Raw genomic sequence first — 27,818 nt, 5'->3', positions numbered from 1 at the left:
CTTTGCAGGGTCGACAGGATCGAATTTGACGTTAGCGTTTCCAATGCCTAGGTCGATGCTTGGTTGTCCAATCGGTATCATATTTTTTTTTTTTTATTAAATATTTTATTGAAAATTTTTGGTCAACCAACACAGTACATTGTGCATCCTTTACACAATATTATAACAACACAAATAACAATGACCTATTTTATAAACAAAAAATGAATGAATAATAAATAACAAAAATGAAAACTAGCCCTAATTGGCAACTGCCTTGTCACAAGTAACACTCTCCAAAAATATAATTTAACAGTCCAATATATAATTATCTGTAGCAACGACCTATACATACTATACAGTATATATTAACAACCCTGAGAGTCCTTCTGGTTCCTCCTCCCCCCCCCGATCCTGGGCTGCTGCTGCTGCCTTCTTTTTCCCATTCCGTCTATCTTTCTGCGAGGTATTGGACGAACGGTTGCCACCGCCTGGTGAACCCTTGAGCCGACCCCCTTAGGACGAACTTAATCCGCTCTAGCTTTATAAACCCCGCCATGTCATTTATCCAGGTCTCCACCCCCGGGGGCTTGGCTTCTTTCCACATTAGCAATATCCTGCGCCGGGCTACTAGGGACGCAAAGGCCAAAACATCGGCCTCTCTCGCCTCCTGCACTCCCGGCTCTTGTGCAACCCCAAATATAGCCAACCCCCAGCTTGGTTCGACCCGGACTCCTACTACTTTTGAAAGCACCTTTGTCACCCCCATCCAAAACCCCTGTAGTGCTGGGCATGACCAAAACATATGGGTATGATTCGCTGGGCTTCTCGAGCACCTCGCACACCTATCCTCCACCCCAAAAAATTTACTGAGCCGTGCTCCAGTCATATGTGCCCTGTGTAATACCTTAAACTGAATCAGGCTTAGCCTGGCACACGAGGACGACGAGTTTACCCTGCTTAGGGCATCTGTCCACAGCCCCTCCTCGATCCCCTCCCCCAGCTCTTCTTCCCATTTCCCTTTTAGTTCATCTACCATAGTCTCCCCTTCGTCCCTCATTTCCCTATATATATCTGACACCTTACCATCCCCCACCCATGTCTTTGAGATCACTCTGTCCTGCACCTCTTGTGTCGGGAGCTGCGGGAATTCTCTCACCTGTTGCCTCGCAAAAGCCCTCAGTTGCATATACCTGAATGCATTCCCTTGGGGCAACCCATATTTCTCGGTCAGCGCTACCAGACTCGCGAACTTCCCATTCACAAACAGATCTTTCAGTTGCGTTATTCCTGCTCTTTGCCACATTCCATATCCCCCATCTATTCCCCCCGGGGCAAACCTATGGTTGTTTCTTATCGGGGACCCCCCCAAGGCTCCAGTCTTTCCCCTATGCCGTCTCCACTGTCCCCAAATCTTCAGTGTAGCCACCACCACCGGGCTTGTGGTGTAGTTCCTCGGTGAGAACGGCAATGGGGCTGTCACCATAGCCTGTAGGCTAGTCCCCCTACAGGACGCCCTCTCTAATCTCTTCCACGCCGCTCCCTCCTCCTCTCCCATCCACTTACTCACCATTGAAATATTAGCGGCCCAATAATACTCACTTAGGCTCGGTAGTGCCAGCCCCCCCCTATCCCTGCGACGCTGTAAGAATCCCTTCCTCACTCTCAGGGTCTTCCCGGCCCACACAAAACCCATGATGCTCTTTTCAATCCTTTTAAAAAAAGCCTTCGTGATCACCACCGGGAGGCACTGAAACACAAAGAGGAATCTCGGGAGGACCACCATCTTAACCGCCTGCACCCTCCCTGCCATTGACAGGGATACCATATCCCATCTCTTGAAATCCTCCTCCATCTGTTCCACCAACCGCGTTAAATTTAACCTATGCAATGTGCCCCAATTCTTAGCTATCTGGATCCCCAGGTAACGAAAGTCCCTTGTTACCTTCCTCAACGGTAGGTCCTCTATTTCTCTACTCTGCTCCCCTGGATGCACCACAAACAACTCACTTTTCCCCATGTTCAATTCATACACTGAAAAATCCCCAAACTCCCCAAGTATCCGCATTATTTCTGGCATCCCCTCCGCCGGGTCCGCCACGTATAGTAGCAAATCGTCCGCATACAAAGATACCCGGTGCTCTTCTCCTCCCCTAAGTACTCCCCTCCACTTCTTGGAACCCCTCAACGCTATCGCCAGGGGCTCAATCGCCAGTGCAAACAATAATGGGGACAGAGGGCATCCCTGCCTTGTCCCTCTATGGAGCCGAAAATATGCAGATCCCCGTCCATTCGTGACCACGCTCGCCACTGGGGCCCTATACAGCAGCTGCACCCATCTAACATACCCCTCTCCAAAACCAAATCTCCTCAACACCTCCCACAAATAATCCCACTCCACTCTATCAAATGCTTTCTCGGCATCCATCGCCACTACTATCTCCGTTTCTCCCTCTGGTGGGGCCATCATCATTACCCCTAACAACCTCCGTATATTCGTGTTCAGCTGTCTCCCCTTCACAAACCCAGTTTGGTCCTCGTGGACCACCCCCGGGACACATTCCTCTATTCTCATTGCCATTACCTTGGCCAGGACCTTGGCATCTACATTTAGGAGGGAAATAGGTCTATAGGACCCGCATTGTAGCGGGTCCTTTTCCTTCTTTAAGAGAAGCGATATCGTTGCTTCAGACATAGTCGGGGGCAGTTGTCCCCTTTCCTTTGCCTCATTAAAGGTCCTCGTCAGTACCGGGGCGAGCAAGTCCACATATTTTCTATAGAATTCGACTGGGAATCCATCCGGTCCCGGGGCCTTTCCCGCCTGCATGCTCCTAATTCCTTTCACCACTTCTTCTACCTCGATCTGTGCTCCCAGTCCCACCCTTTCCTGCTCTTCCACCTTGGGAAATTCCAGCCGATCCAAGAAGCCCATCATTCTCTCCCTCCCATCCGGGGGTTGAGCTTCATATAATTTTTTATAAAATGTCTTGAACACTCCATTCACTCTCTCCGCTCCCCACTCCATCTCTCCTTCCTCATCCCTCACTCCCCCTATTTCCCTCGCTGCTCCCCTTTTCCTCAATTGGTGTGCCAGCAACCTGCTCGCCTTCTCCCCATATTCGTACTGTACACCCTGTGCCTTCCTCCATTGTGCCTCTGCAGTGCCTGTAGTCAGCAAGTCAAATTCTACATGTAGCCTTTGCCTTTCCCTGTACAGTCCCTCCTCCGGTGCTTCCGCATATTGTCTGTCCACCCTCAAAAGTTCTTGCAGCAACCGCTCCCGTTCCTTACTCTCCTGCTTCCCTTTATGTGCCCTTATTGATATCAGCTCCCCTCTAACCACCGCCTTCAACGCCTCCCAGACCACTCCCACCTGGACCTCCCCATTATCATTGAGTTCCAAGTACTTTTCAATGCACCCCCTCACCCTTAGACACACCCCCTCATCTGCCATTAGTCCCATGTCCATTCTCCAGGGTGGGCGCCCTCCTGTTTCCTCCCCTATCTCCAAGTCCACCCAGTGTGGAGCGTGATCCGAAATGGCTATAGCCGTATACTCCGTTCCCCTCACCTTCGGGATCAATGCCCTACCCAGCACAAAAAAGTCTATTCGCGAGTAGACTTTATGGACATAGGAGAAAAACGAGAACTCCTTACTCCTAGGTCTGCTAAATCTCCACGGGTCTACACCTCCCATCTGCTCCATAAAACCTTTAAGTACCTTGGCTGCTGCCGGGCTCCTTCCAGTCCTGGACTTCGACCTATCCAGCCCTGGTTCCAACACCGTATTAAAATCTCCCCCCATTATCAGCTTTCCCATCTCTAGGTCCGGAATGCGTCCTAGCATCCGCCTCATAAAATTGGCATCATCCCAGTTCGGGGCATATACGTTTACCAAAACCACCGTCTCCCCCTGTAGTTTGCCACTCACCATCACGTATCTGCCCCCGTTATCCGCCACTATAGTCTTTGCCTCGAACATTACCCGCTTCCCCACTAATATAGCCACCCCCCTGTTTTTCGCATCTAGCCCCGAATGGAACACCTGCCCCACCCATCCTTTGCGTAGCCTAACCTGGTCTATCAGTTTCAGGTGCTTTTCCTGTAACATAACCACATCTGCCTTAAGTTTCTTAAGGTGTGCGAGTACCCGTGCCCTCTTTATCGGCCCGTTCAGCCCTCTCACGTTCCACGTGATCAGCCGAGTTGGGGGGCTTCCTACCCCCCCCTTGTCGATTAGCCATCACCTTTTTCCAGCTCCTCACCCGGTTCCCACGCAGCTGTATCTCCCCCAGGCGGTGCCCCCCCCGCCCATCCTCTCCCATACCAGCTCCCCCCTCTCCCCAGCAGCAGCAACCCAGTAATTCCCCCCTCCCACCCCCCCGCTAGATCCCCCGCTAGCGTAATTACTCCCCCCATGTTGCTCCCAGAAGTCAGCAAACTCTGGCTGACCTCGGCTTCCCCCCGTGACCTCGGCTCGCACCGTGCGACGCCCCCTCCTTCCTGCTTCTCTATTCCCGCCATGATTATCATAGCGCGGGAACCAAGCCCGCGCTTCTCCCTTGGCCCCGCCCCCAATGGCCAACGCCCCATCTCCTCCACCTCCCCCCATCACCACCTGTGGGAGAGAGAAAAGTTACCACATCGCAGGATTAGTACATAAAACCCCTCTTTGCCCCCCACATTCGCCCCACCACTTTGTTCGAACGTTCTTTTTAATAACCCGCTCATTCCAGTTTTTCTTCCACAATAAAAGTCCACGCTTCATCCGCCGTCTCAAAGTAGTGGTGCCTCTCTCGATATGTGACCCACAGTCTTGCCGGTTGCAGCATTCCAAATTTTATCTTCTTTTTATGAAGCACCGCCTTGGCCCGATTAAAGCTCGCCCTCCTTCTCGCCACCTCCGCACTCCAGTCTTGATAAACGCGGATCACCGCGTTCTCCCATTTACTGCTCCGAGTTTTCTTCGCCCATCTAAGGACCATTTCTCTATCCTTAAAACGGAGGAATCTCACCACTATGGCTCTGGGAATTTCTCCTGCTCTCGGTCCTCGCGCCATCACTCGGTATGCTCCCTCCACCTCCAACGGACCCGCCGGGGCCTCCGCTCCCATTAACGAGTGCAGCATTGTGCTCACATATGCCCCGACGTCCGCTCCCTCCACACCTTCAGGAAGACCAAGAATCCTCAGGTTGTTCCTTCTTGCGTTGTTTTCCAGTGCCTCCAACCTTTCCACACATCGTTTCTGATGTGCCTCCTGCGTCTCCGTCTTCACCACCAGGCCCTGTATATCGTCCTCATTCTCGGCTGCCTTTGCCTTCACGACCCGAAGCTCCCGCTCCTGGGTCTTTTGTTCCTCCTTTAGCCCTTCGATCGCCTGTAGTATCGGGGCCAACAGCTCTTTCTTCATTTCCTTTTTGATCTCTTCCACACAGCATTTCAAGAACTCTTGTTGTTCAGGGCCCCATGTTAAACTGCCACCTTCCGACGCCATCTTGGTTTTTGCTTGCCTTCCTTGCCGCTGTTCTAAAGGATCCACTGCAATCTGGCCACTTCCCTCTCCTTTTTCCATCCGTATCCAGGGGGGATTCCCTTCTGGTTTACCGCACAGTGTTTTTAGCCGTCAAAATTGCCGTTGGGGCTCCTATCAAGAGCCCAAAAGTCCGTTTCACAGGGAGCTGCCGAAACGTGCGACTCAGCTGGTCATCGCCGCACCCGGAAGTCTCGGTATCATATTTTATTGACTTTATAGCAGTTTAATAAAACTGAGTGTCTTGCAAGGCTATTTCAGAGGACAATTAAGAGTCAACCACATTGCTGTGGACCTGGAATCACATGTAGACCAGGCCAGGTGAGGACGGCAGATTTCCTAAAGGACATTCGTGAACCAGATGGGTTTTCATGATAATTGACAGTGATTTCATCATTTGACTTTTAATTCCAGACTTTTATTGAATGAATTCAAATTACACCATCTGCGATGGTAGGATTTGAATGCAGAGCATAACCTGGGTCACTGGATGACTTGACCAGTGACAATACCAGTATGCCATTGCCTGTGAGGGGTGGGGAGGACAGGAGCAATCTTGGGCCAAGGTCACTGAATCATGGCATCTTGTTGCTGGAAACATTAATAGGCTTCCTGAGTGGACAAGGACAAGGCACTCTTGCTTTTTGCTCACAGGCAATATTGTAAGATTACTTACGTGAGAAATCCTGGATGGCTGGTCCTCAGATTGGAACAGAGAACAGAGGCATGCCTCATGAAAACATTGAAATGAGTGACCCTGGGAGCGGGTTGGCCAGTCAGTCACGATACCCATTTCTCTGCCAGTGCCCCAACCCACCTCCATTAAAACAAAAGTGGGCACATTCAGGGTGGGTGGGTTCATGTTTGAAATTTATTTACATTGTTACTTCCCACCTGACTCAAACACATCCACTTTTGGGTATTAAACTTTCTTCCAACCTCTCTGCTCTTGAAAGTATAAGCACTATTTGTGTGTCTTCTAGTTGTGAATACCTTTAAGTCTTTGAACACATTGTTTGGGTTACAGTGAAGAAAATTTTCCTCCTGAAAGTTTTCCCTCAATTTTGAGTCCCACTTGCCTGGAGCACCAATAGCAAACAATGGCCCACAGAAACGACAAAATAGCAATTACTATGTTCTTGCTGCTCCTCATCATACCATAAAAGTCTTCCTCCCTCTTCCTGGCAAAGCAGTCAGCTGCTCCCACATAAAGGTCAGGCAGTGATATCACATCGTCTCTACTGAGTAGTATTACACTCCGTATGCTTCACCCGATGCCTGTGTCTACATATTTACATCTTGTATGTTTTTTCATGTATGGAACCATCTGTCTGGACTGTACGCAGAACAATACTTTTCACTATACCTTGGTACACATGACAATAAAACAAATTCAATTCAATTCACATTGGGTTGCCATAAATCAACTACAAGTGGAGGCTTTCCCAAGTATGAGTGTTACTTTCGGAGTGGGAGGTTTTTTAACATTGGTCCTGATTGACAATCGGTGGAGGATCAAGCCCAATGTTTCCCATACAACTGATTCACATGTAACTCATGTACTTTTTCTTCAGTATTTCTGTTTAATGAAGACAAATAATTGGGAAGCTACTGAAAATTGGGGCCTAACATTAAATTATTGCACAGAAATATTATAAAGGATCTTCAATGCAAAACATACAATTATTTTCTGGTTTAATACATAAAACGCATGACACTTACATGTGATCAATGAGCCTTAAATTTGACCACGGTATCTGAATCCTTTCCTTGAGTTCTTTGGCCCATTTTAAGTTTCCTGAAGTTGCAGGCATGTTCTTGTGCAATAATTCAGCACCTTTTTCTTTCTGTTTGTCAGATACACAGACATACAATTAAACAAACAAACCCTGACTTTAAACCCGACCAAACAGTCTATGTTCTTCATTTAATTTATTAAATATTTAGTCTATGTTCTTCATTTAATTTATTAAATATTTTATTAGTTAATAAATTTGTTACACCAATGTTTTTGTAAACTGTATTGTACGCCCCACAGACAATTCATAAAGAAAACAAAGTGAACTAAAATAATAAAACACCGGCCTGGAAATTGGATTACACGATACCATGTTACAGGCATACAACGGACGCCTCATGGTTCAATATGACATGCCCATCATTTTGGTTAGAGTTCCACAGTATGCAACTGAAACAGGAATACAGCATTTTGTGTGTGTATTCAATGCTAAGGCACAAACTTACTCCAAGTGACCTTGTAACGTTTCATTGCAGCTGACTGCTTAGCTTATAGAAACAAGAACAGGAGCTCCTTAAGTCTGTGTCACCATTGAATGAGATCACTGATCTGTGGCCTGACTTCACATAGCCACCTTTGACCCAGTTCCCATAAAGCTTTTGTTAACATCTATAAGTGTCAGCTTTAAATTTTACAATTGATCTGTCATCAACTTCTATTTGATAAGTTCCAAATTTCAAGCATTCTTTGTGTGAAGAAATGTTACCTAATTTCACTCCTCAAATTTCTGGCTCTAATTTATAAGAAGGTAAAACCTCTACTCCTAGATTCCCCAACCATTGGAAGTAGTTTCTATCTACTCCCCTTAATATCTCGAAAGCACTGACCCGATCGTCCCTTTATCTTCCAAATCCCAGAGCACACGACCCTAGCTTGTGCAATGTCTCCTTATAATCTGTCATGTGAGAGTACCTTTAAGAAATGGGTGTTTATAAATGGGTGTGTAAATAAATATCTGTAGTGAGAGTACCTTTAGGAAATGGGTGTTTATTACTGCAGTGATGTCAGAGAGTGGGTGGAGCTGGGCTGTCTGTCAGCTTTTTACTTTCGTTTTTGAACAGGCTGCAGGGTGTTTTTTAGTTTCATTTTCAGTGTTGGAGCTGAAGCCAGACCAAGCAAGTGCACTGCTGCATGGCAGCACGGTAGCATTGTGGATAGCACAATTGCTTCACAGCTCCAGGGTCCCAGATTCGATTCCTCTACACATCCTCCCCGTGTGTGCGTGGGTTTCCTCCGGGTGCTCCGGTTTCCTTCCACAGTCCAAAGACGTGCGGGTTAGGTGGATTGGCCATAATAAATTGCCCTTAGTGTCCAAAATTGTCCTTAGTGTTGGGTGGGGTTACTGGGTTATGGGGATAGGGTGGAGGTTTTGACCTTGGGTAGGGTACTCTTTCCAAGAGCCGGTGCAGACTCGATGGGCCAAATGGCCTCCTTCTGCACTGTAAATTCTATGATAATCTATCTCTGAATCAAAAGACTATCTCTTGATCATTTGGTGAATTCAGAATTATAAATGTTTTCAGTAGGGACGTTAACCTGATGTGCTTCTGATAAAGGTTTTGTTTTTAAGTCATATGGATGTTAAAAGGAAAGTTTAAAGGTTTACTTAGTGTTGTAGTCTTTGGGGGTTGTATTTGAATTAATGGTTGCTAAGATGTTCACTGTATGTTTTAAAAAGGTTAACTTGAGTTCATAGAATAAACATTGTTTTGCTTTAAAAAATTATTTTCCATTTCTGCTGTACCACATTGTAGAGTGGGCCGTGTGCTCCCCATACCACAATCTAGTAAAAGTTGTGGGTCAGGTGAACTCCATGATACACTTTGGGGTTCTCTAAACCCTGGCCTTTAACAAATCACAGGAGTCCAGATATAATTCTCAAGTGCCGCAGGCCATTATATCCTTCCGAAGGTTTGTGCCCACAACTGCTATCAGTACTCCAGGTGTGGTCTAATCAATACAAAGATAAAAGCAAATTACTGCGGATGTTGGAATCTGAAACACAAACAAAAATGCTGGGCAATCTCAGCAGGTCTGACGGCACCTGTGGAGAGAGAAGGGCGCTAACGTTTTGAGTCTGGATGACTCTTTGTCAAATCTGTAGAGAACTGGAAACAGGATCAGATTTATACTGTTGTGTGTGTGTGTGGGGGGCAAATATTTATTTTCTTTTTCTGTTTAAGTTTAAAGCGACTGTCAAGTTCAATAGAAGATACGGTGCAGGTCACCATGAACTCCACTCCTGACTGCTCCAGTCATGAATTCTTCGCAGGACATTGGCCAATCATGCTGCATCAAGTGAGCAGCAAGCTGCCTCTGGGGCTGCGACTGGCAGCCACACCTCTGCTGACAGTAAACCAATGAGGCTGGAAGACCAATTCCCTGTGGCCCTGCTGCCACCTTTGTATCATTGCTTGCACGGGGATCTAATTTGTAACGCATATTCTCATTTTTCAAACTTTGAGCAGTGCAGTATTCAGGAGTAATTCATGCTCATACCTGAGAAAATATTCTAAACTGTCCTCCATCCATAGCAATCACTTTGCTTCCACATACTTATGATTGACAGCTGTCAACCACTTCAACAATGCGAAGTGCTTTCTGCTGTTAGAAAAGGTGAGGTTAGGCGGCACGGTGGCGCAATAGTTAGCACTGCTGCCTCAAGGCGCTAAGGACCCAGGTTCGATCCCGGCTCTGGGTCACTGTCCGTGTGGAGTTTGCACATTCCCCCGTGTCTGCATGGATTTCACCCCACAACCCAAACGATGCGCAGGTTAGGTGGACTGGCTACGCTGAATTGTCCCTTAATTAGAAAAAATAATTGGGTACTCTAAATTTATAAAAAAGAAAAGAGGAAGTTGCTTTGAAGTGGTCAGCAATTGTCAATCATAATAAGAATGTTTATAAACATTGCCCTCAGATCAATGGAGGGTACTTCAGATGCATTCAAATGTGACTGGAAAGATAAATACTCAAACCTCCTGGCACCTGTGTTTAAACCATTAAGCTTTCAATCAAAGGCAAGTTAAAGATACTGCAATGTTAGGCTGTACAGTGGCGCAGTGGTTAGCGCTGCTACCTCACGATGACAAGGCCTCTGGTTTGATCCCGGCTCCGGGTCACCGTCCCTGTGGTGTTTGCACATTCTCCCTGTATCCGCTTGCGTCTCCCTCCCACAACCCAAGAAGATGTGCAGGGTAGGTGAATTGGCCACGCTAAATTTCCCCTTATTGGAAAAAAAAGGATTGGGTACTAAGTTTATTTTTTTTTAAATACTGCATTGTGAAATTGAATGAATGCTCAGCACATCAAAGGACCTCAGGGGATTTCAAGCCTTTTCAAGTGTTGTGGGGACAGTCTGAACCTTCAAAGAGCAGCAGTTTCAAAAGCATAGGACTGAGGGAGCAGGTGTGAGGAAAGGAAAAATGTTCCTGGCTTGATTCTTCACTGAACTGTTTGGTCTGCGAATCAGCTGTCAGGCAGAGCAGTTCAGAGTGAGAAAGCCACTTCAGAGTTTAAACAGGTCAGATAAGGATGATGATTTTGAACAGAGGACTGCCTGAGCTTACCATACCAAGAGTTATCTTCAGTTTGCCCAAGGCTGGAAAGGGCATCCTGGGGAACAACCCAGGGTCAATCTTTTACCCACAGCCAGAGCCTACCAAACTCCAAGGACCCTTGGACGACTCTCTCTCTGCACCTGGCAGTGGCAGAGGGGCACATGTGCAATGGGTTGACCCCCTTGACCCCACTTGGGGTCCATCGTGCCAGGCTGGAGAGTCTCTGCCAGGGTGTCAGTGCCAAGGTGTTAAGGGACAATGCACCATTGGCAATGCCAGGGGCGGGTACTGAAGGGGGAGGGCCTGGAGGTGGATTAGGGGTGAAGCTTGGGAGGGGGGGGGGGGGGGGGGAGAGAGAGAGAGAGAGAGAGAGAGAGAGCGAATGAGGGGGTCAAGTCACCCTTATGCAGCATGGTGTATGTGTGCATGTGTAGGAGGGTGGAAATGACCTATTATTCCTTGTGATGCTCGGAGGGAGGATGACACTCCTTGATGAGGGAGTGGAGGTCCTCCCCTTGACAATGGGAGGCTGGCTGGGGGGCTGCCTGTCCCTGGGATCGAAGTGCCCATTCAAAATGGCAGCCCGACCCCAGTAAGATCAGGGAAACTACCATATTCAACGACATACATATTTTTGCATCGTCAAGCAATGGGAATCGCATCCCGGTGACATTCCTTGGGCGAAATTCTCCGGAAACGGCGCGATGTCCGCCGACTGGCGCCCAAAACGGCGCAAATCAGTCGGCCATCGCGCCGCCCCAAAGGTGCGGAATGGTCCGCATCTTTGAGGGCCGAGCCCCAACCTTAAGGGGCTCCAGGACCCCGGAGCCCGCCCGCGCCGCCTTGTCCCGCCGGTAAGGTAGGTGGTTTAATCTATGCCGGCGGGACAGGCATTTTAGCGGCGGGGCATCGGCCCACCCGGGCTGGAAAATCGCGGGGGGGGGGGGGGGGGCGCCAACCAGCGCGGCGCGATTCCTGCCCCCGCCGAATATCCGGTGGTGGAGAATTCGGCAACCGGCAGGGGCGGGATTCACGCCAGCCCCCGGCGATTCTCCGACCCGGCGGGGGGTCGGAGAATCTCACCCCTAGTGTCAACAGGACACAGTCCTAATTCTTCGCTGGCGGGAGCACTTAGAATCTGCAACAGAGAATCCCGGCCAGTATCTTTTTATTGAACGTACCTGTATCACATGCTTATCATATAAACATTTACATCTGTCCAGTTCTTCATCAAACATCTCCAGCAGAGCGAAGTACTTGGGACTAAAAATCTCCTTAATGTTGGATCTCTCCAGAAACACACCAAAGACAGCAAGAAGCTTTGGGAGAAAACAAATTAATGGAGATGAATAGTTTTGGCTTTCAATTGTTGCAGTACAATAAAACCAAATTCAGGATTAAAGCTACTCAGTATATTTCATCTTTACAGTCTTCACAATATTAAAAACACTACATAATAAAACCCTTGAAAACTTCCATGGAATCCCTACAGTGCAGAAGGCAGCCATTTAGGCCACTGGGTCAGCACTGACCCTCCAAAAGAGCATTCTACTAGAACCACTCCCCCATCTTATTTCCGTAACCCCACATGTTGAAAATGGCCAGTCCACCTAACTGGCACACTTTTGGACTGTGGGGGAGGGGGGACTGGAGCACCCGGAGGAAACCCACAGACACGGGGAGAACGTGCAGACTCCGCAGACAGTGACTCAAGGAATTGACCCCGGGTCCCTGGCGCTGTGAGACAGCAGCACTAATCTTAATCCAGTATTGCTTTGAATGGAGGCAAAAACCACACAAACTATTTAGTACTATCACAGATAGAATGGTTACAGCATAGAAGACAGCCTCTCAGCCTGGCATATCTGTGCTGGCTCTCTGAAGATTCAATTCACTTGGTATCACTCCCTCGCCTTCTACCTGTAACCCTGGTTTAGCACACTGGGCTAAATAACTGGCTTGTAATGCAGAACAAGGGTTCAATTCCCACACCAGCCTCCCCGAACAGGCGCCGGAATGTGGCGACCAGGAGCTTTTCACAGTAACTTCATTGAAGCCTACTTGTGACAATAAGCGATTATTATTATTATTATTGCACATTCTTCTTTTCAGGAAATAAAGGAAGTGATGGTTTAGGCCCTTTCCAGTTATATTCCAACAAACAGGGAAGGCAAGGGAACCAAAGTCAGGGTGAATGATGTGAGTTATGGAGAATATGAATGAACAAAGAAAGATGCACAATGAATGTCAAGCGAATTCTTCAACCCAGAACCAGGCCAAATACAATGGGCCGTAACTTTTGATGGAGTGATAATTGAGTGAGTTTGTTATTCTGCTCCAAAATTCTTACCTGAAAACGCACGCGATCCTATCTGGCCCAGCCTTCCGACTCAGGCTAAGCGGGAGAGAAAAGTAAGGCTGACTACAAAGAGAGAATATGGGAATATGATGGCAGTTAAGAGAAATTAAAAATCTTCTCCCAGCACCTAAAATAATAAGCGGGCAGTAGGAGGTGGGGTGAGCGGTATTTGGGACAAAGAAGGTGATACATGCTCAGAGGCACATCCTCCGGAATATGGGGCAGGAGTCAGAGAATTTTTTTTTAAATTTTTTAAAATATTTTTATTCACACCAGGGCATACATAAACATAAACACATAAACAATCAAATGCATAACAATCCCCATAGGTTGACATTTTCTCTCCCTTTTTCCTCTTAACCCCCGCCCACTGGCACCAAACAGGTCCTCAAACAGGGACATAAACAGCCTCCATCTCGCCCAAAACCCCTCCTCCTTCAGCTTAAGGAATTCCCCCAACCACGCCAAGCCCTTGGTGGCTCCACCAACCTCCATCTCAGTAGAATTGGCAGCTGGGTGTTAAGCCTGGCAAAAGCCAGTACATCCTTCCCCCCCCCTTCCCCTCCAACAGTTCCAAAACCCCAACTAACTCCACCAGAGGGTCCAGTGACATCACCACCCCCACAATAAGATTTCAACTATCAAGATGCAGAACCCCACCAATCACGGACAAGACATGTGGACATGATTTGCCGGTCCCCCACCACATCTCTCGCACCTATCCTCTACCTTTGCAAAGAACCCACTCATCCATGCCCGCATCATGTGCGCCCTATACACAACCTTGAATTGTACCAAGCTCATCCTGGTACAAGACGACATTGCATTGATACACAACTCACTCCACACCCCCACCCCAACACCATGCTCAGCTCCTCCTCCCACCTCTGCTTTACCTTCTCGATTGACACTTTCACCGTGCTTACCAGCCATCTGATCCTCCCGCCTCCCAACTCATCTGGCAATAACAACCTGTCCAACAGTGTGCTCTGGCAACCGAGGGAAAGGGGGCACCTTCTTCCGCACAACTTCCCATAGCTGTACATATCTGAACTCCCCTCCATCGGCACCTCATATTTCTCCTGCTACCACCCCCACCATTTGCAAACTTTCCTTCCACAAATAAGTCCCTCACCCGTTCTACCCCTTTCCTGTGCCATTGTCTATATGTGGCATCCATCCCTGCCAGGGCGAACCGATGATTAGCACAAAAAATAGGAGCCAGCAACCCTCCCCCTGAACGCCAAAATGCCACCTCATCTGGTTCCAACCCTTTAAGATGAAGACACCACTGGACTCACCGTATACCTCCCTGCGGCAAATGGAAATGGCAGCCAGAGCTCTCAGACCGACCCCCCCCCCCCACACATACACAATGCCTCCTCCACCTGCACCCACTCTGCACTTTTCTCCCCTCCCATCACTGCCTGACCCTCTCCATATTCACCGCCCAGCAATAATACAATAAGTGCAGGAGCGCAAGTGCCCCCCACCTGCCGATTCTGATAGAAACACACGCCAAATCACGGTGTCCTGCCAACCCATACAAAAGCAGAGGTTAACTTGTCCACACAGTAAAAAGCACTTTTGGCAGGAATATCGGGAATGACTGAAACATAAAAGAAATCTTGGCAGGATGTTCATCTTTACCGTCTGCACCTGCACAGCTAACAAAAGTGGGAGGGCATCCCACCTCTTTAGATTCCCTTTCACTTTCTCCACCAAGCCAGCCAGATTCCACTTATACATTGTGGTCCAGCCATGAGCCACCCGAATACCTGGATACCTGGACCTACTCCTAGCTAGCTTAAAAGGTAGGACACTCAAATCTGCCCCTCTCCCCAGGGAAACACTTCACTTTTCGGCATATTCAATTTGTAACCTGAAAAAATGCCAAACTCCTCCAATATACCCTCAATCTTATCGATACATTCCAAAGGGTTTGAAATATACAACAACCAGTCATCTGCATACGAGAATGTGTTCCCTGCCTCCCCTTAAATACCTGACCACCCCCGATGACCGGAGTGCAATAGCCAACAGCACAATTGCCAATGCGAACAGATGTGGAGATAATGGGCACCCCAGCCTCGCACCCGTATAACCGGAAACCATAGAATCATAGTCAAGTTGCAGCACAGAAAGAGGCCATTCGGCCCATCTTTTCCATGCCATGCAGGAAAACAGATTTGGCCTAACACAAGCCGTGGGAGCCACATGTAACAACCTCACCTAGGAGATAAGCTTGGGCCCAAACCCAAACCTCCCTAGAACTTCGAACAAATAACTCAACTCAACCTTATCAAATGCCTTCTCTGTATCTGAAGCTACAGCAACTTCCAACACCCTGACCTTTGACAACGTCTTGACCACATTCAATTAACATCTGGTAATACTCGACAGCTCCCATTCACAAAACTCGTCTGATCCACTGACACCAGCTCTGGCACACACCCATCCAACTACCTCACCAATACCGTCGCCGGCAACTTCAGATCCATGTTCCCCACTCTGATTGAACTCTATATACTCCTTAATTTACCAAAGTTATCCTTCCGCATAACCTTTGATCCGCCAACAGCGCCGAGTTCACCTTCCATGGGGATCCCTGTGATTGGCCCATGCCTAACCTCACATCCACATAATGTGACACGTAGTCAGAGACCACAATCGCCCCATATTCCACCCCCTAAGAACCAAATTACCACAAAAAGAATCTATGCAGGGATGCACCCGAGGCATGTGGGAGAAGTACGACAACTCCCTATCCCCTGCGTGCCGAAACCTCCAAGGATCCACCCCCATAAATACCCTTAATTCCTTTGCCATTCCCATACGACCATAAGGCATAGGAGCAGAATTAAGCCACTCGGCCCATCGAGTCTGCTCCGCCATTCAATCATGGCTGATACTTTTCTCATCCCCATTCTGCTGCCTTCTCCCCATAACCCCGATCCCCTTATTAATTAAGAACCTATTTATCTCGGTCTTAAAGACACTCAGTGATTTGGCCTCCACAGCCTTCTGCGGCAAAGAGTGCCACAGATTCACCTCCCTCTGGCTGATGAAATTCCTCCTCATCTCTGTTTTAAAGGATCGTCCCTTCAGTCTGAGGATGTGCCCTCTGGTTCTAGTTTTTCCTACTAATGCAAACATCCCCTCCACATCCACTCTATTCAGGCCACCCAGGATTCCGATCCATCCCCCAACCTCAACCATTGTAAAATATCAACCTGGCAAACATGTGGAAATAGAACAAAACATTGACAAATACTAGACACACATTTCAAAAACATTCCAAACATCACATAAAACATTGCCCATCAACCCTCCTCCCGACCATGTTCTTTAATAAAACTGTGTGCTTCTTCAGGCAACATAAAATAATGCTCCTTTCCCTTAAAAGTTACCCAAGGTTTGGCCAGGTACAGCACGCCAAACCAAACTTTATTTCGGAAGAGCACCACCTTGGCCTGGTTAAAGCCAGCCCATCACTTGGCCAGGTTGGCACCAATGCCTTGGTATATTCAGATCCACTGGCCCTCCCAAGTACAGATACTCGTTTGTCCTCCCCGCCTCAAGATCATCTCCTTTTCCTGGAATTGGTGCATTCTCACTCACACCGCCCTAGGTGGCTCCCCCGCTCTCGGCCTCTGCCTTAAGATCAATGTGCCCGATCCAGCTCCAGGGCCTTCTCACAGACTCCCCTTGTCCACCAGCTCCACTAACATCTTCGAGACATAGGCTTGGCATTCGTTCCCTCCACCTCCTCCAGCAGACCTACAACGTACAGGCTCTGCCATCTGGACCAATTCTCCTGGTTGTCCACCATTATTTTCTGCTCCTGACAAGCCGCACCCAGCATCGCCACCTCTGCCTCCATCACCACAATCCGATCACTGTGGTCTGTGCCCGCCCATTCCACCTCCTGGATTGTCACACCTTGCGATTCCAGGTGCTTCTCCATCCACTCCATGGAATCGCAAAGAGGGACAACTGCTCCCTCAATCGCCCTTGACCAATCCATCTGCATCACTTGCCGATGCTGTTGAAGTTCTCTTTTAATCAGCTCCATCAATTGCTGCCCTGTCAATGGGGTAGATGACGGCGATGCTCCAACCTCTGCCATGTCTTCCGTAAGAGCACCATGCAGACCCTCCGCCACCTTATTCGACCTCTGCTGGGTGCAATAAACTGACATTCCGCCTCGGAGGAGAATTCACTCCACACCACTTCTTCCATGAATTTTCCAAACAATGCGTCCATTAATCGGGCAGAAAGGGCCAAAACCAAAACCTTCAAGCAGGAGCTACCCTGTGGCTGCCACCGGAAGTCCAGGAGTTAAGAGAAATTGAAAGTGACAAATGTGACACCCTCTTTCAAGAAAAGACGTAAAGGCATTCCTCGCAACTCTTGACGAGTCAATTTAACATCAGTGGTGGATAAGGTTTTAGAAGTAATCATCTTGGGAAAATTCAACAGGCATTGGTGAGGTGAGAGTTAGTGAAGAACAGTCAGAGGATAAGCAGTGATATGAGTGGGAATTTCTCCTTGGGTTCGTTCGCAGCAGACTGTACCCAGAGGCCAAATGGACTGCCAGCAATCAACTTTGCAGTTCTTGATGAGATTAACCAGACCAAAGAAATTGCAAGACTTCTGTCCCTTTCGCAGAAGCTGCACCAGGGTCATGACTTCACAGCTTCCTGAGCAGATTTTGGAAGGCAGCTACAGAGAGGATGAGCAGGAGATCACAGTACAGGCAAAAGAGATAACTATGGGATATTACAAATAGAACTGTAAATGGTGATATCCATTGAAATACGAGAATGCATTAAAAGAGTCTGTGGAACATTTTAAAAAAAGAACATGAAAAAATTATAAAGATTATGAAAAATTACAGGGAGAAACTTTGAGACGGTGAAACGGTGATTCAAACAGCAGTTTGCCAAACTCTTGTTTGCAAGAAATTTGCAGTTGCAAAATTGTGGAAGTTAAACTCCGAAATGTTAAATTGCTTGGTTTTGTTGTTGGTTAAGCCTTTCCAATTTTAAAAATGCGACATGTTTAATTGCGAATATGACAGAGGAAATATGTTACTTGTGTAGTATGTAATAAGCTTTTTGATAATGGCCAGAATTCTCCGGCTGTTAGGATTCTCTTTTCCAGTCTGCACACCCCCTCACCTGCAGGTTTCAATGGCCAAGCGGGGGGTAGTAGAGAATCCTGCCACCAGGAAACAGCTCGTCGCAGAGAGACAAACGGCTGGGAGACTGGAGAACTCCTCCCAATATGTTTATGCTAAGAATTTACTGTATTCCAAAGAGCTGTAAAGAAATCTTTATTATGATAAAGCTTTCTTTCCCCCCCTGCCCCTCTCAAAGGTGGGTTAGGGGGTTTTGGAAAGGGGAGGGGGGGGGGGGCGGCAGTGGGGTCAAGCATGATGAAATCTGCAGTTTGTGGAATCAGTAAGAAATGTGTACGAGCTGTCATTTGAACAGATGACTGCTCAAATGTTCTGCTTGCTGCACCAGCCCTGATTTCAAAGTATTTTTTTTTGTTGTTTTTGTCAGTCTCCAACTGAAAGGCAAGCTGAACTTTCACATGTCTGGGAAATGATACTTTGACCTCAGGTTTCAGTAGAAACTGATACTGCTTGAAACCAGATAAAGGCACAGTACCATAAGCTCAGATTGTCCAGCAGTGCAGTGTAGGGAGGCTGTGGAGAGTTGTGTTTGGGGTAGTTTAAAGAGGAAATTTGACGACTGAATCCAGAAGCAGGGATGACCAGTAAAATTTACAGCTGCTTCTTCATTTATTTTAAAGAGGCCAATTATCCAGAGCCTGCCATTTTGGTGCAGATCATGCCTGTGGGACTCTGGTTGGTTAAGAGCATTTGTCAGAAGGGAGTTGGTGGCTAAATACTTTGTGGAGAAAGGAACTGGCACTCTACCTGTGGAAACAAAAGTTCTGAAGGGCTGCATGGCTGAACGGGTGCTCAGTGGCCTGCCTGATAATCTTGAGACATTTATCTTTGTTGATTCTCCAATTTAAAAGGTTCTCCTATTTAAAATATAATTTAGATTCACCAAAATGTGCTTGTTACTGCTTTAATTTATGGTGAGTAAAAGTTTTAATACATGAAATCTTAGCCTTAGAACTAAATTTATAGAACAAACTATTAGTTTGTTGGTCAACATGAATGAAATGAAAATCGCTTATTGTCACAAGTAGGCTTCAAATGAAGTTACTGCGAAAAGCCCCTAGTCGTCACATTCCGGCGCCTGTTCGGGGAGGCTGGTATGGGAATTGAACCCGTGCAGCTATTTAGCCCTGTGCTAAACCAGCCCCTATAACAAAAGTTTTGGATGGCCTCCAGTTTATGGTGGAATGTACACGGTTATCCAAGAATGCACGGAATTGTCAGGATGGATAAGAGACGCTCAGTCGGAAGCTCAGTGCAAGATTAAATATGACACCAAGATTGTGAAGAGTCTGGTTCAGCCTCAAATGGTTGCCAGGGAGGGGGATATAGTCAGTAGCTAAGGAATGCAGTTCACAGTTTGAGATCTTAGCAAGGTTTAAGTAGAGGGAAATTTCTGTTTGTCCAACTCTGATGATTCAACAACTTCGCAGCACAAGCAGTTTCCGCAAAGTCCGAGTGCTGCAATGGAATCTCAGACTGTTGTCATGCAACTTAAGTTGCCGTGTAAGCTTAGACCACAGATTGCTACCATCATGGCTCTGGATACCAGTCTTCAAAGGGATTTGGAGGACATCTAAGTAGTCCAGCAATCTGTTCTCCAACTGCTTGCAATGACTGATGAGATACCGCGTTGGTAGAGTGGCAGGGACTCCATGGAGAACCAACATGCTGTCCTCGCAGGATGACAACATTCATGCTCCCAACACCCGCCTCTCCATCTTGAATTAATTATTTTGGATTTGGTTTCCTCAATCACAACTTTTAGCGCACTTTTTTTAAATATAAATTTAGAGTACCCAATTCTTCTTTTTTCCAATTAAGGGGCAATTTAGCGTGGCCAATCCACCTAACCTGCACATCTTTGGGTTGTGGTGGTGAAACCCACGCAGACACGGGGAGAATGTGCAAACACCACATGGACAGTGACCCAGGGCCGGGATTCGAACCTGGGCCCTCAGCGCCGCAGTCGCAGTGCTAACCACTGCGCCACATGCCGCCCCTTTTAGCGCACTTTTAACGTGATCACACGAATTTATTTTCATGCTCTTCACCAGTTACTAATCTAATTATCAATGAGCTTCATCCAATTGTGTATCTACCCAATTAGCCTTTTTGATGAGAAGTAAATATTCAAATTGATTTTTAAATGCAAGGAAACACAAATCAATACACCAAAGCAATAGAGTAGAAAAATTCTGACTTCCCAAAAAAATCATAGTATCACAGTCTGTATCAATTTACATTGTTTTCTACATGTCAACTTTAAACAAATTCATACCTTAAAAGCGGACTCCAAACCAGAGCAGTCTTTAAATGCTGCACACAAAATGGTCCCAAGTTGCATATCAAAATCCAGAATGTTTTCTTTAAATGCATTGTAGTCTTTCTCGAAATCCTGTCAAAGCAGAATGCATGATAATAGTCAGAAAATACAACCAAACTGAGTGAATGGCCTATTTTAGAAAAGTACTGCAAAAAATACCAATATCAAAAACCATGCAGCAGGAAATTTTTAATCTTCTGTTGTCAGTCAAATCTTCATGTCTGACAACAAATGTTGCCAAATGGCCGAGAGCATTGTTTTTGATGAGGCACTGCAGGTAAAAAAAATATTTATGGTTCAGCAATGTACCTTTTGAAAAACCAAAACTAATCCTTTCAAATAATTTGTTGACTTTAGAATACTGTTCTTTTGGTTCACTTCCAGGCGATTTAATCTGTCATCATTACCGTGGCTGTCATTTGAATACCACACCCTCAACTTTGACTTTATTATGAGATCTTTCTGAAGTTTTCTTGCTGTCAGACATGAACCATAGGTGTAACAATCATGGATAACATCAGAAAGAAAGAGTAAACCAGCTGGCTCAAACCTGTTCCACCATTCATTACAATCATGACTGATCTCCTGCCTCAATCTTACTTTCTTGAACCTGCCCCATGTTCCTTAACTCCATGAGAGATCAAAAATCTACCGATCTCAGTCATCAAGATGCACAACAATGGACCACCCACAACCTTCAGTGAAGAAAATTTTCCTCATCTCAGTCCTAAATGGCTGGCCCTTATCCAAACACTGTGCCCATGTCCTAAATTGCACAGCCAATCTCTTTCAGCATATTGTTTGTTTCAGTGATATTACCTCTTATTCTTTTGAACTCCAGATAAAATAGGCCCAATTTACTCAGCTTCTCATCATGGGACAACCCTCTGTTCCCAGGAACCAATCAAGTGATCACAGTGTGACCTCAAAGGCAATCATACATTTCATGAGATATGGCGATCAAAAATGTGCACATGACTCAACAAAGTCCAATTCAATTGTAGCAAGATTTCTTTACACTTATATATCCCCGGGCAATAAAGACCATTTGCCTTCCTAATCCCTTATTGTACTAACATGTACAACAAACAGCAAAAGTTAACATGTGTGTCAACATTTGGAAGTTTCACGACTTTTAAAACAAATTTTACATGATGCACACAATTATCATGCAAGGTATTTACAAGTTTATAGTGAGCCTGAATCGCCGGTTTAGAGACTAAGTATTCCGGCTAGAGGAAAAATCAGAGTGTTTCCTTAAGGAGCGTTGCCGAGATGAGATGCCCTCACCTTTAGCATGCTAAAATATGCAGAGCGGCTAGCATGCTGGCCAGCTTATACTTACTGATCTCACAGCGTCATTTTTAATGGGCACCCCGGTGCATCAGTGCATTCAAAAGGGAAATATAAAGAAACAAACCTACTGATCTAAACTATTAAGCTGTCAATCAAAGGCTAACGGTATTGCACTGTGAATTGAATGAATACAATGAATTTCAAAGGATCACAGGGGATTTCAGAGCCTTGTGTTGTGAGCCAGAAACAGTACTTGACGCTTCCTGGATTGTATCGTCAATGAATTGTCTGATCTGCTCATCAGCTGTCAGGCAGAGCAGTTCAAAGTGAGAACACAACTTCAAGGTTTTCAGAGTTAACAATGATAATGATTTTGAACTGTGAGCTGCCTAAAATCACCATGTGGAGAGTGATCTTCAGGTTGCCCAGGGCTAGAAGGCGCAGTCCAGACACAAGAGTCTTATCCCAGGCTAGCATCCCGAGCTCAAACCCTTGCCCCCAACCCAAGCCCACCCAACACCCAGGACCCTTGGGGACCCACTCTCTGCAGCCTGGGAATGGCAGAGGGGCACATGGGAAGTGGGCTTACCTCCTTGACCCCCTCAGGGTCCATCGCGGCATGTCTGCACTTGTAAAAACCTGCACCAAAGTTTGCCTTGTGGCGTTCCCGCAAGAGGGGGCTGGAGCATAGGGGGAGGGCTAAGCATCGTAGTTCAAGCCCACTAATATTGAAAAGATGGAATTTACATAATTATGGGCAGGAGTTTGGTCGGCGAGGCAGGACCGCAGACTCACGAGGGGTCTGCCACCTGGCGCCCATCCTGTTTCTCGGCCAACATGTGACTCACCACCCAATCGGGCAATTCGCCCACAGTGTCTCAACACCCATGCCACCATTGTTTCCTCAAAATGTCTTTTAATTTGTCTCCTAAGCCTTGACGTGTAACCAACATCCGCAGCTAAGGAGCAGGAAGGCTGCTAAGAGTGATGCTCAATTTCAGATGGTTACCTTGACTGCCATGCTCTGGTGGCCCAAAGCTTTAAGGACTCTTGCCTACTTGGTGACTACTGCACAGTTGCAGGAACACCCTCCTCGGCTGTGCCTGCTAGAGGCAGAGAGAATGAGGAGCGAACTTGCATCCTGGGAATGCCCTTAAAGGTTGCCCCTGGGCAGTTGGCTTGTGCCCCTCCTCCCTTTCAATGTGCATCCCTGTATCCCTGGGGGAAGGGACACCTGGGAGGAGGTCCGGATGCCTCATTCCCAACTCGCCCATCCACTGGTGCACTGATTGCATGGCCAGAACAGAATTCAGGTCTTCCTGCATGCGAGTCATATCTTAGACCTTGCTCTCCATGGCAGTTGCCAACCTCTCCATGGAGGAATTCATGCTCTTGCATGCCACAGCCATGGCAGAACTCATGGCTTAGTTCGACTCCCCCATCTTCCATGCAAAGTAACCTCTGACATGCCCATGGGATTTTCCTCTCCCTGTGTCTGCTTATTATGGCTAGGATCTGAGGCCCACCATCAGTCTGGAGCTCAGCGTAGGCCTGATTCCTAGCAGTCTCCGACTGTCGGGTACCTCCCCGACACAGCCTCCTTCAGCTGCTGGCATGTGTCTGTGAACTGTTCACCCCTCTGAGATCCATGCGAGTGTCACTGTGCCGGTGGAGGATGTGGGAGAAGCAATTGTCGGTGTATTCTCTGGGCATTGCTGGTCTTCACAAGAGATGGAATCATCGCTTTTCTCTGTCGAATTTGGATCTTTGCATCCCATGGTGAACAAAAAGAAACACATTAAGGAGAAGTTCAATCTATCAGGGAACCACATTTTCACACGTATCTGTAGGATGCCCATGCCTCAGCACCAAGTTGCAGATATTCTCACTCAGCTAAATGCGTATCCAGCCTCACCACCTGCATTGAGATGTACACCCTGGACTTCCACAATTTCCATGGCTTCCACCTCACATGGCAGTAGGACCTTCAATTCGAGAACACCTCAATCAGTCTTGGCTCCCTCCTTGGAGCTGAAGGTCTCTTTTTCCTGCATTACAAGGCGGAGACTTGTGGCATGTCCAAGAGATACCTATCCTTGTCCTCGTGCACCCATGTTCCACTTACTGTCCCACATTCCAAATACTTTATCGTTCACCACTGTCACACGTCTGTTGTCTATTGCCATGCAGTAATGAAAATGACCAAGCAGTTTTCAGACTGGCCACTCTCTCCACTTGTGAAGTTCTACCGCTTCATATACTCATGAGATGGCCTTTAATGCAACACCACATTTCCACTTACCCTGGCAGATCACTGACTATTTTTGCAGCAGTGTATCCATGTTTGTGGCTCAACTCCATGATTGCGAAGCTCCTCTGCGATCTCCATCCAGGCCATCTGAGACACTAGATGTTCGCAGAGGGGGGACTTCTATAGCCCACCCAAAAATTTAATTGAGCCAGGTGACAATGGTTGTGTACACTTCCGGTCCACCCTGTCACATGATTACAAGTGGTTCTTAGTTTGTCATCTAAAGTCATAGTTAATTTTTTCAGCCCGCATAAGCAAGCATGTATTCCAATTACTTTATGCTCTTTGTGGTAGCACGGGCCTTTAAGTGGGTGGGCTCTGCAGACCACGTGACTGGCTCAAGGCCAATCGTGTGGGAGCGTGTGAACCTCAGACAATAGGGAATTTGAGCGGAGCCCTGGGAGCAGGACCCCAGGCAGTATGGACCAGTGAGCTGAAGTGTTAAGACCTGTTGTATAGTGTTCTGTGCCTGTTACTTGACTGCCCTTGCCTTTCATCATTAAACCCCTTTGTTAACTACTGGAAGCCTCCACTGTACATCTCGAGCCACCACACTCTTGAATATGGAGAACAATCTGCCTGAAGTTTACATTTATCCTATAATTTACTGCAAGGTGCATGCAAATGGAAACTTACAATGAGAGAACAATTTCTTAGCTTCTGCATGGCTAATGCTGGAGTCGTTCATGTGTGTTGTACATATATCCTAGGATACCAGACCAAACAAAAATAATTCAATTGCGAACTGCTAGGGCATGCCAAAGTGTCAGAACAAAGGTCATAAATTGCATCGCTTTCAAGTGCTACTGCAAAGTTAGTTGCACCATCAACCTCAGTAATTGCAAATAGTGTTACATTCAATCCACTATGTACAACAATCCTGCAGGGAGTAAACTATGCTGGAGCTTTCTGGAATCTAACTTGTATTGGTTTTCACTCGAATAGATAGACTTAGTAAAGGTTTTCAAAATGATGAAGAGTTTGATAAATAAAATAAGGTGAAATTGTTTCCACTGACAGTAGGACATAGATTTAAGTTGCAACCCACTGAAGAAAATCAGACTTCACTAATTACTTGAAGGACATTCCGGATACCAACGTACATCTAAAGTGGCTAAATTTTATTCGTATTCTTTTTCATCAATGCTCAACCCCAATGTTCTTTGAATCCCCGTCAGCAACATCTATGTAATAAATTCTTTTGTATAGGACATGCTCCTGAAATTATTCACCCAAAACGACAGGCAAAGTAATGTTGCATTTCTCTCCTCCAATGTGCGAAGCAACTTGCGATCAATCAGAACCACAGAAAATATAGAAACTGTAGTGAAGAATTTGAAAGGGAGATTAGAAAGATGAAAGGGAATATAGAACTAGACTAGCAAGCAGTATGAGGGGATAATCTGGGCTCTTAAAAACCTTATTAAACATTTTTTTAAATTAACGTGGAACTGCTTGTATATCAAATCAGATTTCTTTCTCTTGATTACTGAGATGGCACTACTTCATAATGGTTCTTCTTGAGTTCTTTGCCCAAAGGCTAGTCTGACCAACAGTGCCACAGCCTAAACCATGGGTAGAGCAAGTAGGCAGGTCCCAAATCCACCCAGTGAGAATGAGGATCAAACTGTTGGCACCAATCTGTTCCATACCAACCATCCAACCAACTGAGCCAAGCAGGCCCTCAAAGAGTCCAAGGAATCAGAGTTGCAATTGTAATGCACTTTCACATGCATGTTGTAGTCTGGAGTAATAGTGATGGTAGAGGCTCCAATTTATTTCCATCACATGGTTGACCAGGAATCCCTCCCACTCTCACCACCTGTTATTGTTATAAGGATTTAGCAGTTGATACTCAACTTGGTTGGCTGCGTTATGAACACACCTTCTAAAACCATCAAGCCTTCGAGTGGGACCTAAATGCAGAACATCTGTCTCAAGGATAGGCTCGGTACCCACTGTGCCACAAGACCCACATAATGATTACTACCACTCGATTAGCCCATCGATGAAGATGTCCATCGATTAAAGTCTTCAAATTCACCTCTTTCCCCTTTGACAGGAGTCCACTGACATTAAAAAATTCTTGCTAACTTATATACTATTTTCTTTTTTTTTTAATGTATTTTATTACAAACCTATCAAAACAGGTTACAGCAAATAAACACTCCAGGAAAAATACTTCCCTACAATCAACTATACAGTCTGTACAGATATTTCCCCTTTTTCACCCCCCTCCCCCAACCCCCCTGCGATGAACAGCTCCTCAAACAGGGTCACAAACATCCCCCACCTTTTCTCAACCCCCCCCCCCCTCCCCCCCGCCCCCGCTGAGCCCCTTAACTCATACTCTATCTTCTCTAATCACAGGAAGTCATACAGATCAATCAACCTGCTACCCCCGGTGGCGATGCCGACCGCCACTCCAGCAAAATGCACCGCCGTGCAATCAGAGAGGCGGAGGCCATGACATCGGCCTTCTTTCTGTCCATGAGCTCCGACTTCACTGAAACCCCAAATATCGCCACCAAAGTGTCCGGGTCAATCTCCTCCTCCACTATCCTGGCTAAGACCGCGAACAATCCCACAAGAACCTTCCCAATTTTTCGCATCTCCAAAACATGTACGCGTGATTCGCTGGCCCCCGCCCACACCTTTCACTCTCATCTCCTACTCCCTGAAAGAACCCACTCATTCTCGCCCGAGTCATATGCACCCTGTGCACCACCTTAAACTGTATCAGGCTCATCCTTGCACAAGAGGAGGTCCTGTTTAACCTTTGCAGTGCCTCACTCCATACTCTCCAACTGATCTCCCCACCCAACTCCGCTTCTCATTTCTCCTTGAGCTTCACCACCCGCTCGCCTCCCTGCTCCCCCAGCTACTTGTATATATCCCCAATTCTTCCCTCCTCTTCCACATCTGAAAGCAGCCGTCGCTCCAGCAGGGTGTATCCCGGCAACCTACGGATCCCCCCCAGACCTTTCGCACAAAGTCCATTACCTGCAGATACCTGAATTCACTCCCCCTCAGCAGCTCTACCCTTTCCCTTAGCTCCTCCAAACTGGCGAACCCTTCCTCCAAATACAAATCCCTCACCTCGACCAGCCCCACTTCCCTCCACCTCCTGTATACACTATCCATCCCCCCTCCTCCCCCCCCGGCTCAAACCCATGATTTTCGGCGTTAGCACCGACATCCCTTCCACTCTAAAATGCCTCCTCAACTGATTCTATATGTTCTCTACAGGGCTCCCTGAATACCTATTCCGAGCCATTGGCAACGCAACCATCACCATAGCCCTCAAACGAGACCCTTTATCAGATTCCTCTTCCATCCTAACCAACTCTACCCCTTCTCATTCCCACCATCGCCGCACCTTGTCTACATTCGCCACCCAATAATAATGAAGCAAGTTCGGCAACGCCAACCCCCCACTGCTGCCTCTGCCTCTGTAG

At 46.9% G+C, this 27,818-nt stretch overlaps 1 protein-coding gene across 1 annotated transcript in view; it reads right to left on the bottom strand.

Moving 5' to 3' along the window:
- Positions 1 to 27,818, bottom strand: part of LOC140425201 (dynein axonemal heavy chain 11-like) — a 755,586-nt gene that overhangs the window by 632,146 nt on the left and 95,622 nt on the right. The window contains 3 exon segments of the mRNA XM_072509215.1: positions 7,233 to 7,357; positions 12,050 to 12,187; positions 20,709 to 20,825. Of these exon segments, the coding sequence (XP_072365316.1) occupies positions 7,233 to 7,357; positions 12,050 to 12,187; positions 20,709 to 20,825 (380 nt within the window).

The sequence above is a fragment of the Scyliorhinus torazame genome, chromosome 6, assembly GCF_047496885.1.
Source record: "Scyliorhinus torazame isolate Kashiwa2021f chromosome 6, sScyTor2.1, whole genome shotgun sequence".
In the NCBI taxonomy this organism is placed as follows: domain Eukaryota; kingdom Metazoa; phylum Chordata; class Chondrichthyes; order Carcharhiniformes; family Scyliorhinidae; genus Scyliorhinus; species Scyliorhinus torazame.
Note: the sequence above shows the minus strand (reverse complement) of the source record. Positions and strands in the feature narration are given on the sequence as shown.